Consider the following 17,093-nt stretch of genomic DNA (forward strand, 5'->3'; position numbering starts at 1 on the left):
AGACTATCTATAGTTATATATAAAAATGGTATTTGAAGCAAGAATAGATTTACCTACAATTGAATTAAATAGTAAATTATCATTGGCAGAATTTATAATTGAAAAATGTAGAGAACATGGTGATAATATTGCCATGATTGATGGTACTTCACCTGATCCAAATTTACCTAATTGTACATTAACATATAATCAAATGGCTGATAACATGTTAACTATTGGTAATAATTTAATAGATCAATTTAATATTAAAAAAGGAAATGTTATTGCTATGATTTTACCAAATATACCTTTATTTCCATGTATATTTCATGGTATTGGTTATACTGGTATGTTTTTATACATTTATTTTATTAATTTTATTAATTTATTAATTTTATATTTTTATTTTATATTTTTTTTAATTTAATATTATATTTAATATTTAATATAATAGGTGGTATTATTACAACATTAAATCCATTATATAGTGTTGAAGAAATTAATAATCAATTAAAAGATTCTAATGCTTGTATGATGTTTACATTACAAACATTTTTAGAAAAAACAATTTTAGCCTGTAAAGGAACTAATGTTAAAAATATATTTGTATTAAATTATCAACCATCTGATCAATTTAATAATTTATTAAATGAAAATGATTTAATTAAATTAATTGATGCTAAAATTTTATTAGCAAAACAAAATGTTGAAATGAGAAAAATTGATATTAATCCATTAGAAGATTTAATTGCTTTACCTTATTCATCTGGTACAACTGGTATGTTTTTAATTTATTTATTTTAATATTTTTAATATTTATTTAATATATTTGTAATTTAAATATTAAATAATTTATTTATTTATAATATTTAATAATATAAATAGGATTATCTAAAGGAGTTTGTTTAACACATTATAATTTAATTAGTAATGTACTTCAAATTGGAGCTAAATATGAAAAATTAACTAAAAATGATGTAATTGTAGCATTATTACCATTTTTCCATATATATGGAATGACAGTTTTATGTAATTTAGCTTTATATGAAGGTAGTAAGGCAATTACAATGGCTAGATTTGATTTGGAAACATTTTTAAAAATAGTTCAAAATTATCAAGTGACTAGAACACATTTAGCACCTCCAATTATTTTAGCATTAGCAAAACATCCAATTATAGATAAATATAATTTAACATCTATGAAATATTGTTTAAGTGGTGCTGCTCCTTTATCTTCTGATGTTTCACAATTACTTTCTAATAGATTAGGTGTTATTGTTAAACAAGGTTATGGTATGACTGAAAGGTAATTTTTATTATTTAATTTTTTTATTTATTATTTAATTTTATTATTTAATATTTAATTTTAATTATATTTAATAATATTTAATTTAATATTTTATAGTTCACCTGTTGTATCAGTATGTGGAGATACAAGTGATTTAATTAAAGATGGATCATCTGGATTATTAGTTAATAATACCAAATTAAAAATTATTGATACAGAAACAGGTAATGAAATTACTGAATATGGACAAGTTGGTGAATTATGTTTTTCAGGACCACAAATAATGAAAGGTTATTTAAATAATGAACAAGCAACTAAATCAACTTTAATTGATGGTTATTTACATACTGGTGATTTGGGTTATATTGATCAAGATGGTTTCATTTTCATTGTTGATCGTTTGAAAGAATTAATCAAATATAAGGGTATTCAAGTACCACCATGTCGTATGTACATTGTTTATTTTATACTAATAATATTTAATAATATATTACAATAATATATTTAAAAATAATAATAATAGAATTGGAAGGTATATTATGTAAACATCCAAAGATTCTTGATTCAGCAGTTATTGGAGTACCAGATGAAGAAGCAGGTGAATTACCAAAAGCCTTTGTTGTTCTTCGTCCAAATGAAATCATGACAGAAGAGGAAGTTATGGAATTTGTTTCCCAATTTGTAACTCCACAAAAGAAGATTAGATTGGTTGAATTTATTCAGGAAATTCCAAAATCAACTGCTGGTAAAATATTAAGAAGAATTTTAAAACAAAGAGAATTGGAAAAATTAAAGAATATTCAATAATAAATTAAATAATATTTTATACTTTATTTTACAGAATTTCAAATAATGGAGTTCTTACTTTTGGAATAATTTGGATAGATTTGAATTTGGAAATTTTGATTAAAATCAAAACTTATTAGATTAAAAGTGACTTGATTTCATTGTGTTTTCATTTTTGATTTATGCTTTTTGGCGATTTCTTCGATTAAATCAACTTCACTCTTTGTAATACCGAACGAGGGGATGGAAAATCCTCGATCCAAATCCCACGCTTTGCAGATGGATTGTTGGATCCATCCGCAAAGCCAAAATACCGTGTGATGTTGTGGATCCTGTTTGGCGGAGGAGCCGCGTGGGATTTGGATGGCGGATTTTCCATCCCCTCTACCGAACCTATTTCCCCAGTTTTTTGTATTTTGGGTAATTCTTTCTGAACATCTCGTAAAATTGCTCTCACAATTTGTTGTTGTTTGATCTTTTCTTGATGATACTGTTCGTAATCAAATTCATCCTCTTGTTCAACAGGTTGTGCCATTTTTTTTTGTAATTCCAAATCTGAAATCCAAATTACTCTTAGAATTATTCATTTTAAGATTTACCTTTCAAAAATTTCCAACTTTAAAACAACTCAATACCCTTGTAAAGCACGTTAACAACTCACCATCAAACAACTCAATCATCAAGCAACTCTCATCAAGGCACTGCAAGATCAAGTCAACTCACTTCTCTTCTGTCATTGACTAAGATTCAATCAGAACCTACATGTTCATCAAATATTCAGAACCTTCAATCTCAATCTCAAACCTCAATTAGAAACTCCTTTTCAACCTAAACAACCACAACAATTAAATCTCTTCTAGATGATTTCGATACAGTAATTGATCACTGGTATATTCCTGACAATAAGAAAAATACACTCAACCTTATTGTGTCAAATTCAGAACTCCAACAACAGCTAATCCAATATCTAAACTCTAGTTCCAAGCACAAGTACTTTGCCTCTCCAATTCTCTTTACCATCACAAATGCCTTAACTACCAAAGAAGATGCATCCCTTGTTAAAATCAAAACACACATCAGTTTTACTATTCTTCAAAAGAAGTACAAGATCCACCAAATGAGCCTTATATTCAATCCAAAAGAAAAGATGTATAAATTAAGAATTGAAACTGACACTAAAACATCATTTAATCAATTTATTGAGAATGGTTTTGAACCTATCATTAGAAAGAAAGGAAACCCAATGGCAACCTGTAATTTCCCCGATCAAAGACGCAGTCAATGAGTTATGTAAAAAGAACACTATTCAATTTGATCCAAGACATCTTTTTATTAAGAAAAAGAACAAGGAAACCTACTCCCTTCAAATTGTTGAATATTTGCTAAAGAATTGACTTCTACAAGTTTCATTTATGAAATTGAAAGCAAGCCAATCTTTAAACAATTCAAGGTTCAAAAAACTTGACAAATTTAATTATTGGTGTTAACAATAAACTAATATTACATTTTCCCTCCATCAAAATAATGGATTATGATAATCGGTTGACTCATTCAATTTCATCTAACTGAATGTTTGAGGCTGTTGTAATTGAATGATCGGAGATTAGAATAAAAAAAAATGCCAAAAATCAATGATGTTAATAATCAATTACAATCATTAGAATGTAATAATTTAAATAATGATGAATCATTATCATCACTAATGAAATTATCATCCAATGATTGGTATGAAATATGTAAATATATTTCACCATGTGATATATTTAGATTATCACAAATTAATACTATATTTTATTATTATTATTTTAATACTAATAATAATAATAATATTAATAATAATATTAATAATAATAATAAATATAATTATATAACATTTGAATGGTATCCTAAAATGATAATTAATTCAATTATTAATCATTTAAAAGAAATTAAATATATTGAACCATTATTATTTGATAATGAATTTAAAATAATTAGAGAAATTAATTTTAAAATACCTTCAAGACAATATTGGAAACAATTACTAAAAATATATTTAAAATTTAATTATTTAATTTTATTAGATCAGGATAAAAATAATGTAAATAATTATGAATTTATTATTAATATTAAATCTAATCATTTTAAATATTTTTTTGAAAAATATAAAATTAATGAAAATATTTTAAATAATATTGAAAATAATTTAAATGAAAATTTAATTTTAAAATGTCATGGTTATAAATATGATAATAATAATATTAATTTATTTAATATTGAAAAAATTATTATTAATCAAGAATTAAATCCAATTGATATTACTATTGCAATTGCTAATATTGAAAGAATTCCTAAAAATGGAACATTTCATAAAACTTTAAAAAATATTTTATATTTAATTTATCAAAGTAATGAAATTTCAAATAATGTAGAAAAGGCATTAATTAAATATGATCATATTATTAATCAAGAATTTATTTATCCAAATAGAAATATTTCCTTTAAAGTAAATAGATTAGATAAATTTAACAAAATTTATTATTGTTATAAATTAAATTCATATCCTGCTACTATAAATATATTAAATAATCCATTTAGAATAATTCCAACATTTACTAAAAATATTTATTTTAAATTAATTGGATTTACAATTTTAGATTTTATTTATTTATTTTTATTAATTTATTATTTTAAAATTAAATTTGAATCTGATACATATTCTTGGTTTAGACATACAATTGATTATTATAATTCTGAATATTTTAAATCTGGTTCATTTATTTATAGAATATTTGATTATTTTCTATATTTAGCAATATCAATATCATTTTTATTTATCCCAATTAGTGCTATTATTCCATTTTTACAATTATTTGAATATTTAATGGATAGTGATTTTTTTAAACCACCTATTATTAGAGAAAGAGAATCAATTTATAATTTATTTGGAATTTTTGAATTGTTACATGTTTTACAATATATTTATTTATTTATAAATATATGTTTAAATGCATATGGTAAAATTAAATTATTATATCATTCTATTAAATTATCATTGAATAATTATTGTAAAAATAGTAATAATTGGTTTATTAAATTATTTAAAAAATATTTATTGTAATTTTACCAAAATAATACTCTCTTTACATCAATATAATGAATATTTAATATATACACTTTTTATTCCGATAAAGTCTTGAAACAATAAAACAATTTAATGTTTACAATCAATGTAATACAACCATAGAAATAGAGTCATAAAAGTACCTCAACCATAGTAGTACCTTTTTTACCTCAATATTACTACAAAAGTTCCCAACATTTAATATTTCATCTATTACAAGTATCACAAATAGCCTTCATCAAGGCCTTTGTATGATGCTAGATGAAACATTTCTCTAATAATTTCCATAAATGTTCCCGTCTATTTTGTCCGCTATTTTTCTCCCTTAAAAGAGTTTCAAAAATGTCCAAGCCTTCACCACCATCATGCAAGTGGAGATCAACAACACAAAAAAAAGAGTAAGTGTGCATTATCATGTTTATTTATTGAATATTTACTGTTTTTGTGTGGGTGGTGATTCGGAATTATTATTTGCTTATGATCATGATTATTGATGAAACTTTGCTAAACTACATATTTCTATTTTGAAACTTGATTGTTGTTTTTATTAAAAAGAAAAATGCAAAAGATTGGTTCAAATATTAAGAAAATTAAGAAGGGTTATTCATCATCCAACCCCCTTAGAAATTGTATTAATAATACTCAACATTGTTCTTATTCCGATTATCAATCTCATCATTCATTTTCTAAAGATGTTATATTTACTAATGAAGTATGTTTAATATTCTCTCTAAAAATATTCATCTTACAATCATCATAATGTATCTTACTATTCATCATCATACAATCATATTATTATTGTATATATTATTTTTATCAATTAAGAGTGGTATTGATGTAATGAATAATGGATTATTAAATAAGGGAACATCATTTAGTAAAACAGAACGTGATAGATTAGGTATTAGAGGGTTAATTCCACCAACAGTTTCAAATATAGATACTCAATTAATGAGATTAAAAGAAAGATTTAGTACCATTCAAACAGATATTGAAAAGTATCAATTTTGTACACAATTACATGATCGTAATGAGACTTTATTTTACTATTTTATTGTAAATAATATTAAGGAATTAGCTCCAATTATTTATACACCAACTGTTGGAAAGGCTTGTGAAAACTTTTCACATATTTTCCGTAAACCAAGAGGAATGTTCTTTTCAACTTTAGATAAAGGTGAAATGAAATCAATGGTTTATAATTGGCCAGTTGAAGAAGTTGATGTTATAGTTGTAACTGATGGTGGTAGAATTTTAGGTTTAGGTGATTTGGGTGCTAATGGTGATGGTATTCCAATTGGTAAATTATCTTTATACGTTGCTGCAGGTGGTATTAATCCAGGAAGAGTTTTACCTGTTTTATTGGTATGTTTAATGATTTATATACATGTATATATTTAATATTCTTATTATTTAACCTTAATGAATCTATTAATATATGAAATCAAATATATGAAATCAAACATAATATGAAATCAAATATATATGAAAATATAGGATGTTGGTACAAATAATGAAAAGTTATTTAATGATCCATTATATTTAGGATTGAGACAAAAGAGATTAACAGGACCTGAATATTATGAACTAGTTGAGGAATGGGTAGATGCCATAGTTTCAAGATGGCCAAATGTATTAATTCAATGGGAAGATTTTTCAAGTGATAAAGCAGATGCACTCTTACAAAAATATCGTGATAGAATTTTATGTTTCAATGATGATATTCAAGGAACTGCAAGTGTTATTCTATCAGGTGTTTTAAATTGTTTAAGAGCTACTGGTCAATCATTTTCAGATATAACAAAACAAAAGATTTTAATTGTTGGTTCAGGTGCTGCTGGAATGGGTGTTGTTTCTGGTTTGAAAGAAGCAATGAAAAGAGAAGGTTTAACTGAAGAAGAAGCATTGAAGAATTTTTATATTGTTGATAAAGATGGTTTATTAACAAGTGAAAGATTAAATGAAATGGGATCAACATTATCTGATACTGCAAAAATGTTTGCTTATGCTAGAAATGATATGAAAGAAGGATCATCACTACTTGATGTTGTAAAACAAGCTGAACCAGATATTTTATTAGGAATGTCAAGTCAACCTGGATTATTCTGTGAAGAAGTATTAACATATTTTAATTCAGCATGTAAGAGAAAGGGAAAGACACCAATTGTATTCCCACTTTCAAATCCAACATCTAAGGCAGAATGTACAGCTGAATCAGTATTTAAAATAACAGATGGAAATGCTATTTTTGCAAGTGGATCACCATTTAATCCTGTACCATTACCTAATGGACAAGTTATTCAAACATCACAAGCAAATAATATGTTTGCTTATCCAGGTGTTGGTTTAGCTGCTGTTTTATCAGGATGTAATACTATATCAGATAATATGTTTTATGCTGCTTCTAAATCACTTGCTGCAACTGTTTCAGATGAAGCATTGAAGAGAAAGGAAATTTATCCACATGTTGAAGATATTAGAGAAGTTAGTAAGAAGGTTGCAATTGGTGTAATGAGACAAGCATATTATGAAGGTAATGCAAAGAAACTTAAACATTTACCAAAGGAATTTATTGATTCTGATATTGAAATGGATAAATATGTATCAACAAGAATGTGGACTCCAAAATATGTACCAATTGTCGTAAAGGATTAAATTATTTTTTTATATTTATTTATTCGAATTGAAATTGAATTTAACTTGTTAGAGTAGATTGAATTCATATACCATATTAAGAATATTAACTTTAAAGGATGAATTGGTAACAATAGAAATTTGTTAATTTGATTTTAGAGAAGAAAAAAATGGTAAAGACTACATCAACCAAATCATTATTTTCATCTTTATCATCACCAGACTCATCATTAACCTCTTCATCATCTTCAAATTTTGAATCTTTATTTGAAAAATCTAAAAGTCAATTTGATCAAATTTCACTAGAATTTGAATTAATCCTAAATACTTATAAACTTAAATCACAAAAATTAGATCTCACTGAAAGGAAATTAACTAAAAAGGAGAAATTATTGAAAGAGAGAGAATTACACCTTAATGAAAGAGAAACTATTGTAAAAGAACATGAAGAATATTTTAATTGTTTAGAAAAGAAATTATCAATCACCACAACAATTGAAACTAAATTAGGAAAAAATCAAAAAGTTAAATTAGATATCGGTGGTAAAATATTTGTAACAACTTTATCAACATTAACAAGTGTTAAAGATACATTCTTTACTGGTTATTTTAATGATCATTTCAATCCAACCGTTGAAGATGATGATAATTCATTCTTTATTGATAGACCAAATGAACAATTTCATTTAATTTTAAATTATTTGAGAGGAATTGATATTAAATGTAAAATAGCAAGTTTAAATGAATGTGATTTAAATGATTTTATTGAAGAAATTGTTTATTATCAATTAACACCTATATATGAAATATTGCCCTCCAATGGAATTGATATTTTGAGAACAAAATATTCCATTAATAGTAATCCTTAAATAATAAACTTATTTTAGCAATACCTTATTTAATAGCTAATCAAGGCCACGAATGAGAGAAGAAGATTTTTTGAAGCTAGCTTTCCAACAACTAAGAATTAACAGAGTTGGAACCAATCTTGTTCAATTACCTAATAAAATTGAGTGGTGGAGATCAAACATAGACCAAGTTCCCTTATTCGAAAATGCAGTCCAAAGAAACTAACTATTTAATCCAATAAGTTAAATAAATAAAATATCCATTCTTATATATCCTTCTGTTGATAAAATTATGAAAATTCACCAAGGCCCCAGTATCTGCTTAGTATTTTTACCTTAAATCATGAAGGGGTTATAGCTCAGTTGGTAGAGCGTCTGCTTTGCATGCAGAAGGTCTAGGGTTCGATTCCCTATGACTCCATTTTGCACAATTTTGTACATATAAAAATCTAGTTGATATAAACTCTTACTATAATTTATTCCCTTATAACACCTTAATGTATTCCCGTGTAGGATACCTGGCTTTCACCCAGGAGGTCCGGGTTCAATTCCCGGCATGGGAGAATATGTTGTTTTTAAGGATTATAATATTAACAATAGCAAATAATCTTTGAATGCTAGAATTAGAATATAAATGTTTCGAATTAATAAAATGAATTGTAACCTTTGTAATTCGATACAAAGGTTATAACTTAATAATAGGAGTAACCCTGATAATGAGATAGGTTCAAAATTCGAGTTTGGATTTGTTATTTACAAATTTAACTGAATTGAAAAATACTTCCTCCTTTTTAATGATAAATGACATGGAAATGAAGTCACTTGCTTGCAACCATTCTTGAGTTGTTTCTTTGGATGGACTCCTTATCTGATGATAATCACCACTGTGGAATTTAACATCAAAAGAAATACGAAACAACAATACACCAGAAAGATTGCTATTGCTTTGATTTGTGTACAGAAAAGAACAAGTTGAATAATTCCTTTGTTCGCAACGAAACTCATATCAAAACTGTTTCGATAATAACATTTATGTTTGAATCAGCAGAACAGTTCAACTCAACTTTCCATCAAAATTAAACAGACCTGAATGACCAATTGGAAAACCACAAAAACTATGGAATTCAAGAAGGAGATAGAGAGTATGAAATTATTTTATAGAGAAAGTTTGAGATATTCCACTTTTATTCGTTGAATTTCAAATCTAAAGTTATATGTAAAAATTCGCGGTCTACAGGATTCGAACCTGTGCGGGTCGCCCCAATTGATTTCTAGTCAATCACCTTAACCACTCGGTCAAGACCGCTTCACATCAATGCCATAAATATTGCTACAGAGATTATTTAGAGGTTGTATTGAGCTAATCATCCAAAAGAAATCCATTTGCTTCCTTATATTTGAAGTCATATAGTTTCCAATTTCCTTTCTTCCATGATAGTAATTATCTATTGTGAGAGCATCCATTGCAAAATTCAAATTATTACGCAATCTATTGGATGCATAACCAAAAGCAGATGAAAATTGTTTAATTCCTGCCATAATAACATCTTCATCATCCTTCAACTTGTCAGATATGTAGTACATAAAACTTGAATCACCATTCATTCTACATGAATCTATTGTATCCATAACAAACGATTTTGAGTCTCTCAACTCTTCAGAAGCATATTGGAAACAATTAGTAGTCTCACGGACAGCCATTGTCATGATAGAACGATCACCCAACAAATCTGAATCAAAATATTTGACAACCTCCTCAGCCTTCGAATCCCAATCAATGATGGCCTTCTCAATGAATTCCTTTTTCTTTTTCAAACGATCGGATAAGAATCGATAGGTTGTAGGTGAATGTTCTAAAGCCTTTGCCATCCAATATTCATCATCATTATTAGGAAAATCATGTACTCCAAATACATATTCTATATCTTCCGGATTGACATTAATAAATTCAGTGGTAATAAATTCTTCCATAGATAAATTTGCATAGGAAGAAGCTACTGGTTGTTCTGACATTTTTTTTGTTTTTTATTAATAAACGATGAACTTTGGCCTTTAACCAAAGGCTAAAAAGGTAACAAAGGTTCAGACTTCATAATTAGAATAAAAAACAAAGCATAAAATCAAAAATTCACACGCAGACTGCAGGATTCGAACCTACGAAGGTTTCCCCAACAGATTTCAAGTCTGTCGCCTTAACCACTCGGCCAAGTCTGCTACGATTAGATTAAAGAATTAATATATAAAGTTTGTATTAAGAACCTTGGTTCACCAATCAATTCTAATTTTGAATCTATTCTCAATTGTTTCAAGATGATAATGAAAGGAAACCCTCCCAGTTAAGTTTTTACAAAAAAAAATGAACTCACTTCCTACAGACACAATTTTATACTTAATGGATTTTATGATCATTCCATCGGGTGAATATAAAAACATATTTTCATTAAATCGACATTGGAAAGAAGCAACGGAGGAAAATCCTGAATTTTGGTTAAGACAATTAGCAGGCTTGTTTTTTATGATTTGTAAAGAAAAGGAAAATATTGGAGGTGATTCTAATACGGAATTGCCATCACCAACATCATCTTCATCCTCAACTTTGGATCAATCAAAGTCAATTACTACTGGTCATCAATTGTTTTCTATTCAAGGCTTGAATTATTTTCAATTTTATTGTAAATTCTTTTGTAATAGGAAAGGAATGCACCATTTAATGAAACATCAACCAGTTTTAAAGAAGATTTTTAAAAAAGTTGCTGATTTTCTTGTAATTATTGAAATGAGAGAACATAATGAAAAAATTGAAGATTTTAGTTTAATTAGAAAAACATTTCTAAATTTAAATTCGAATATTAAGGGATATGTAAAGACTAAATTTGAAAAGGAAAAATTATCAATGTTGACACATTCAAAAGTATTTGATTATTATCAACAATATCAATTCTTTTTTAAGGATGAATATGAAATTAATCAAGATTTAATTAATTCAAAAACTGATACAAGTTATGACGTATATTGGACCTATTTACTTTCATACACTAAAAGTATTGAACAACAGAAAGGATTGGATCTATTACAATTGTTTCTAGATAATAATATTTATTCTAAACAATATTTTATTAGAAAGGTAGCAACTTTGATATTATTATTGACACTTTCAGAAATAGAAGATGAATCATACCGAGAAAAAGTATTTGAATTATTATTGAAAATATTGAAGAAATATTTTCAAACTTCAATTGCTTCGAATTTTACTGCCAAGTATGAAAAGGGAAGCGAATTATTTTCATTCATGTTGTTTGATCCGTATGAAACGGCTAGAATTAAATTGAAATATATTGAGAGAGTGAAACAAGAAATTGCTCCAAGTATTGTTTCAAAAGGTTTTGACAAACAGGCAAAAGACCTCAAAATAATCTATACTCAAACTGAACTAATTGATCTAGTAGGAAGTACAGATTTTTATCAATTAATTGGATACATTTTACAAAATTTCCATTGTGATCCTGTTATGCTTGATAAAATACTATCACGTGCCATTAATAGAATAACCATTTTAGAATTTTACAAACAATCAAAAATAACGTACAGCAAAGTTTGCAATTTGAAGTTTTTTATTTCCAATGATGATTTTCAGTTTGAATTTGAGGAGGTACTTCCTATTATACTTAAACATTACGAAACTGATGGAAAGGATATGAGGCAATTAATCAAAGATTTCCAAAAATCAACTGAACCATTTAATGAAATTTTACGATTAGGAAATAATTTAGAAATGTTGAGAATTAGGTTACGATACTTTTTCAAACTCTATTCTCAATTTTTTACAAAGGATCAAATCAAGATGTTCCTTAAACATGCCTATTTCCACTCTGGAATGATTGGACAAAGTCATAACATTGAGGTTACTAAAATCTTTTTCGAAGATTATCAATTGACTCCATCAGATTGTTCAATGGTTGTAACCTCGATAAATCCGTCAATATTCAAATGGACTGAAGATATTCAGAATGCAGTCCATAATTTTCCATCCAAATTTACGCCACATAAGAAACCTAAAGAATTTAAAATGCACCCAATTGTGAATCACATTCTTACTAGAAGGGATAGAGATCATATTGGTAATTTAGATGGATTTGTGGAAATTTGTGGAGATGATAGAGTTGTAATTCCTCTCCTTCTCGATCATAATGGAGCTTCTCGTGATGTCAAGCAACATATTTATGTAGATTATATGGAGCAAAAGAAAAAGGAACAAGCCTACAGATACGTAATCAAATACATCACCTTAAAGGAATTGATTAAGAGCCCAAATATGAAAATACTGTACTAAGTTCTAAAAGTGCTATGTAATAAAAATTTCATGGCTCGCCACGTTTACCGTCTCGGGAGGAATCGAACCTCCGTCAATGGATTCAAAGTCCACTATGCTACCATTACACCACGAGACGAGCACATTCATTTTGAAATTTTAACATTCATATTTAATATTCTTTTATCATTTTCTTGTTAAGCTCTATTCGCTACTATTATCTATTCGCATTCCATCGATCTGTGGCCAGATCACGTTTCAAAGTTTCATATTAGGTCTTTTGATATTGAGAATCTTGTTGGACAACAATGCATTTCCAGCAAATACACAACTCCTGAAAAAAAGAAACAACATGTCTTCAATCCTTGTTGTCGGTGTTTTTGGCACTGATGGTAAACTCTCAACCACTGCTCAAACTATTTTTACCTCTAAATTCCAAGACAACAAATTCTTAAAGAACAATTCATGGGTTGGCACTGATCGTAGTGTTGAATTGTCCTTGTTGAATGTTGATGATGTTTTTGAGACTAGTTTCACTCTCAGAAATACTATTGAAAAGATTGTTTTTGTTGGTGTTGCTCAAAAGGAAAAGAAGCCTACAGAAAATTCAAGTGTTTTTGAACTCTCATCACAATATAGTCAACAAGCTGTTGCTGATAGACATGAATTTGTTACTCTCAACCAATCTATTAGAAATCAAGTAACAACTCTTGTTGAATCCATCAAGAAGGATAAGAAGGATGAAAAATTCGTTATTTACTTTGATGATTTCAATGGTCATTCACAAGCTGTTGCTGAAGGTGCTGCTTTGGCTACTTGGAAATTTGATTTGGACTTTGATAAGTTTTTGGCTCCAATCTTTGGTCGTGATGGTTTATTGTTGAATTCATTCAAGGCTCTCCCATCGGCCACTGAAAATGATCAAAAGCAATTCAAGACTGGTATTATTACTGGTAGCTCTCAATTGTTCAGTAGATATATTTTGGAACTTCCAGGTAAGTTTAATTTGATATCAAGTATTATTAACAGGATTCATTTATTATCTATTATATACTACTTTTGATCATAATAATAATAATATTATAATTTTATAATTAATTGTTAACATCTGTATCTACACACAACAATATTCGGAATGTCATATCATTGTCATACTATTTAGCTAACTATTGTACACCAATCAAATATTGTGATTTACTTAAATTGAAGATTGAAAAGTATTCATTGTTCGTCAGTCAAGAATTCCTCTCTGCCAAGAGTAAGATTAATGTCTACGATGAAGAATGGGCTAAATCAAAGGGTATGGGATCATTCCTCTCCGTTACTGCTGGTACTAGTGCTCCAGCTAGAGTTTTGGAAGTTGTCTATACTAACAATTCTCAAAAGAAGGCTGATGAATACGATTTGGCTATTCTTGGTAAGGGTATTACTTTCGATTCTGGTGGTATTTCATTAAAGCCAGGTGAAGGTATGAAGGAAATGAAGGGAGATTGTGGTGGTTCATCTGCTGCTTTTGGTGCTGCTGTTGCTGCTTTGGAATTGGAATTGCCATTGAATATTATCACTGTTGCCATGTTGTGTGAAAATATGCCAGGTCCAGATGCTACCAAGCCAGGTGATGTTGTCATTGCTATGAATGGAAAGACTATTGAAGTTGATAACACTGATGCTGAAGGTAGATTAATTTTGGCTGATGGTTTGTGTTATTTGAGTGAAAAGCAACCAGAAGTTTTGTTGGATATGGCAACTTTGACAGGTGCTGTTATTATTGCCCTTTCTCATGTTACTGCTGCTGTTTACACTAATTCTCATGAATTATTTGCTGGTTTGGAAAAGGCCTCTTATCAAACAAATGATTACTTGTGGAGAATGCCAATTTTCAGAGATGAATATTTGGGTCAAATGAAGTCAGATGTTTCTGATTACAACAATATTGGAGGTAGACCAGGTGGTAGTTGTACTGCTGCTACTTTCTTGAGTGAATTTGTTGATTTCTCAAAGGTTAAGAAGTGGGCTCACTTGGATATTGCTGCTGTTACTCACACTAAGGCAGGATACACTGGTAGACCAACTCGTGCCATTGTTGAATATATGCAACAACTCTCAAAATAAATTATTTGATTTCCTCTTATTGATGTCTTATGAATAAACCTCCAAGCTCAATTTCACTTACTATGCTGCCTACTACAACAATTCCACAAGACTTTTGTTGAATCCATGTATTTGAAATTCAAATGTTGGCGATTGGGAATATTTTGGAGAATGGTTGAGAATTTAATTTATGTTCACTCACATAGAATTGTTCAATAAATAACGTTTGGTATTGATATAAGAGACATTAATAAAGTTTCACGTTTTATTCTTCACCAATTTCATTGTGACCAATATTAAGTGATGTTAATTGTTTCATTTCACTTATGTATTTGGATCCTTCTACACCAATTTGATTGTAACCAATATTAAGTGATGTTAATGATTTCATTCCACTTATGTATTTGGCTCCTTCTACACCAATTTCATTGTAACCAATATTAAGTGATGTTAATTGTTTCATTTCACTTATGTATTTGGATCCTTCTACACCAATTTGATTGTAACCAATATTAAGTGATGTTAATGATTTCATTCCACTTATGTATTTGGATCCTTCTACACTAATTTCATTGTGACCAATATTAAGTGATGTTAATTGTTTCATTTCACTTATGTATTTGGATCCTTCTACACCAATTTGATTGTAACCAATATTAAGTGATGTTAATGATTTCATTCCACTTATGTATTTGGCTCCTTCTTCACCAATTTCATTGTGACCAATATTAAGTGATGTTAATTGTTTCATTTCACTTATGTATTTGGATCCTTCTACACCAATTTGATTGTAACCAATATAAAGTGATGTTAATGATTTCATTCCACTTATGTATTTGGCTCCTTCTACACTAATTTGATTGTAACCAATATTAAGTGATGTTAATTGTTTCATTTCACTTATGTATTTGGATCCTTCTACACCAATTTCATTGGAATGTATATCAAGTGATGTTAATTGATTCATTTCACTTATGTATTTGGATCCTTCTACACCAATTTGATTGTAACCAATATTAAGTGATGTTAATTGTTTCATTTCACTTATGTATTTGGATCCTTCTACACCGATTTCATTGGAATGTATATCAAGTGATGTTAATGATTTCATTTCACTTATGTATTTGGCTCCTTCTACACCAATTTCATTGGAATATATATCAAGTGATGTTAATTGTTTCATTTCACTTATGTATTTGGATCCTTCTACACCAATTTCATTGGAATGCATATCAAGTGAAGTTAATTGATTCATTTCACTTATGTATTTGGCTCCTTCTATACCAATTTCATTGGAATATATATCGAGTGATGTTAATGATTCATTTCACTTATGTATTTGGATCCTTCTGCACCAATTTGATTGGAATGTATATCAAGTGATGTTAATTGATTCATTTCACTTATGTATTTGGCTCCTTCTATACCAATTTCATTGGAATATATATCGAGTGATGTTAATGTTTCATTTCACTTATGTATTTGGATCCTTCTACACCAATTTGATTGTAACCAATATTAAGTGATGTTAATTGTTTCATTTCACTTATGTATTTGGATCCTTCTACACCAATTTCATTGGAATGTATATCAAGTGATGTTAATTGATTCATTTCACTTATGTATTTGGATCCTTCTACACCAATTTGATTGGAACAATATTAAGTGATGTTAATTGTTTCATTTCACTTATGTATTTGGATCCTTCTACACCAATTTCATTGGAATGTATATCAAGTGATGTTAATTGATTTCATTTCACTTATGTATTTGGCTCCTTCTACACCAATTTCATTGGAATATATATCGAGTGATGTTAATTGATTCATTTCACTTATGTATTTGGATCCTTCTGCACCAATTTGATTGGAATGTATATCAAGTGATGTTAATTGATTCATTTCACTTATGTATTTGGCTCCTTCTATACCAATTTCATTGGAATATATATCAAGTGATGTTAATGATTTCATTTCACTTATGTATTTGGATCCTTCTGCACCAATTTGATTGTAATGTATATCAAGTGATGTTAATTGATTCATTTCACTTATG

At 28.0% G+C, this 17,093-nt stretch overlaps 9 protein-coding genes and 4 non-coding genes across 13 annotated transcripts; 6 read left to right on the forward strand and 7 right to left on the reverse strand.

The window, feature by feature from the left end:
• Positions 1–2,097, forward strand: NAEGRDRAFT_82307 (long-chain-fatty-acid--CoA ligase). The gene is made up of 5 exons (XM_002668755.1): positions 1–326; positions 434–757; positions 865–1,285; positions 1,385–1,713; positions 1,791–2,097. Exons 1-5 carry the CDS (start codon positions 26–28, stop codon positions 2,072–2,074), a joined length of 1,659 nt encoding a protein of 552 aa, XP_002668801.1. The 5' UTR covers positions 1–25; the 3' UTR covers positions 2,075–2,097.
• A 161-nt stretch (positions 2,098–2,258) lies between these two features.
• NAEGRDRAFT_54594 (uncharacterized protein) lies at positions 2,259–2,588 on the reverse strand (the record flags this gene model as incomplete). The annotated part of the gene is made up of 1 exon (XM_002668760.1): positions 2,259–2,588. One exon carries the CDS (start codon positions 2,586–2,588, stop codon positions 2,259–2,261), a length of 330 nt encoding a protein of 109 aa, XP_002668806.1.
• Positions 2,589–5,498: 2,910 nt separating this feature from the next.
• Positions 5,499–7,811, forward strand: NAEGRDRAFT_76270 (uncharacterized protein; the record flags this gene model as incomplete). Its single annotated transcript, XM_002668756.1, has 4 exons — positions 5,499–5,554; positions 5,712–5,868; positions 5,982–6,521; positions 6,654–7,811. The coding sequence occupies 4 exons, from the start codon at positions 5,499–5,501 to the stop codon at positions 7,809–7,811; spliced, it is 1,911 nt and encodes a 636-aa protein (XP_002668802.1).
• Positions 7,812–7,960: 149 nt separating this feature from the next.
• Positions 7,961–8,659, forward strand: NAEGRDRAFT_76271 (uncharacterized protein; the record flags this gene model as incomplete). The annotated part of the gene is made up of 1 exon (XM_002668757.1): positions 7,961–8,659. The coding sequence occupies one exon, from the start codon at positions 7,961–7,963 to the stop codon at positions 8,657–8,659; it is 699 nt and encodes a 232-aa protein (XP_002668803.1).
• A 327-nt stretch (positions 8,660–8,986) lies between these two features.
• Positions 8,987–9,059, forward strand: NAEGRDRAFT_t849. Its single transcript has one exon. It is a non-coding gene; the product is annotated as a tRNA-Ala (tRNA).
• Positions 9,060–9,863: 804 nt separating this feature from the next.
• On the reverse strand, positions 9,864–9,944 carry NAEGRDRAFT_t852. The gene has a single exon. It is a non-coding gene; the product is annotated as a tRNA-Ser (tRNA).
• NAEGRDRAFT_76272 (uncharacterized protein) lies at positions 9,935–10,651 on the reverse strand (the record flags this gene model as incomplete). Its single annotated transcript, XM_002668761.1, has 1 exon — positions 9,935–10,651. The coding sequence occupies one exon, from the start codon at positions 10,649–10,651 to the stop codon at positions 9,935–9,937; it is 717 nt and encodes a 238-aa protein (XP_002668807.1).
• A 120-nt stretch (positions 10,652–10,771) lies between these two features.
• On the reverse strand, positions 10,772–10,852 carry NAEGRDRAFT_t851. Its single transcript has one exon. It is a non-coding gene; the product is annotated as a tRNA-Ser (tRNA).
• Positions 10,853–10,994: 142 nt separating this feature from the next.
• Positions 10,995–12,968, forward strand: NAEGRDRAFT_82308 (uncharacterized protein; the record flags this gene model as incomplete). Its single annotated transcript, XM_002668758.1, has 1 exon — positions 10,995–12,968. The coding sequence occupies one exon, from the start codon at positions 10,995–10,997 to the stop codon at positions 12,966–12,968; it is 1,974 nt and encodes a 657-aa protein (XP_002668804.1).
• Positions 12,969–13,015: 47 nt separating this feature from the next.
• Positions 13,016–13,086, reverse strand: NAEGRDRAFT_t850. Its single transcript has one exon. It is a non-coding gene; the product is annotated as a tRNA-Gln (tRNA).
• A 200-nt stretch (positions 13,087–13,286) lies between these two features.
• NAEGRDRAFT_82309 (leucine aminopeptidase) lies at positions 13,287–15,077 on the forward strand. Its single transcript, XM_002668759.1, has 2 exons — positions 13,287–13,942; positions 14,110–15,077. Exons 1-2 carry the CDS (start codon positions 13,300–13,302, stop codon positions 15,057–15,059), a joined length of 1,593 nt encoding a protein of 530 aa, XP_002668805.1. The 5' UTR covers positions 13,287–13,299; the 3' UTR covers positions 15,060–15,077.
• Positions 15,078–15,303: 226 nt separating this feature from the next.
• Positions 15,304–16,293, reverse strand: NAEGRDRAFT_54598 (uncharacterized protein; the record flags this gene model as incomplete). The annotated part of the gene is made up of 1 exon (XM_002668762.1): positions 15,304–16,293. The coding sequence occupies one exon, from the start codon at positions 16,291–16,293 to the stop codon at positions 15,304–15,306; it is 990 nt and encodes a 329-aa protein (XP_002668808.1).
• A 478-nt stretch (positions 16,294–16,771) lies between these two features.
• On the reverse strand, positions 16,772–17,083 carry NAEGRDRAFT_76276 (uncharacterized protein; the record flags this gene model as incomplete). Its single annotated transcript, XM_002668763.1, has 1 exon — positions 16,772–17,083. One exon carries the CDS (start codon positions 17,081–17,083, stop codon positions 16,772–16,774), a length of 312 nt encoding a protein of 103 aa, XP_002668809.1.
• Between the last annotated feature and the right edge of the window lie 10 nt (positions 17,084–17,093).

Source organism: Naegleria gruberi, assembly GCF_000004985.1.
Source record: "Naegleria gruberi genomic scaffold NAEGRscaffold_106, whole genome shotgun sequence".
Classification (NCBI taxonomy): domain Eukaryota; phylum Heterolobosea; class Eutetramitea; order Acrasida; family Naegleriidae; genus Naegleria; species Naegleria gruberi.

Coding starts and splice junctions, on each gene's coding strand:
- NAEGRDRAFT_82307 (XM_002668755.1), top strand. CDS start 26: ATGGTATTTGAAGCAAGAATAGATTTACCTACAATTGAATTAAATAGT. Junction 758..864: donor TTATTCATCTGGTACAACTG/GTATGTTTTTAA, acceptor TAATATAAATAG/GATTATCTAAAGGAGTTTGT. Junction 1,286..1,384: donor GGTTATGGTATGACTGAAAG/GTAATTTTTATT, acceptor AATATTTTATAG/TTCACCTGTTGTATCAGTAT.
- NAEGRDRAFT_82309 (XM_002668759.1), top strand. CDS start 13,300: ATGTCTTCAATCCTTGTTGTCGGTGTTTTTGGCACTGATGGTAAACTC. Junction 13,943..14,109: donor ATATATTTTGGAACTTCCAG/GTAAGTTTAATT, acceptor CATACTATTTAG/CTAACTATTGTACACCAATC.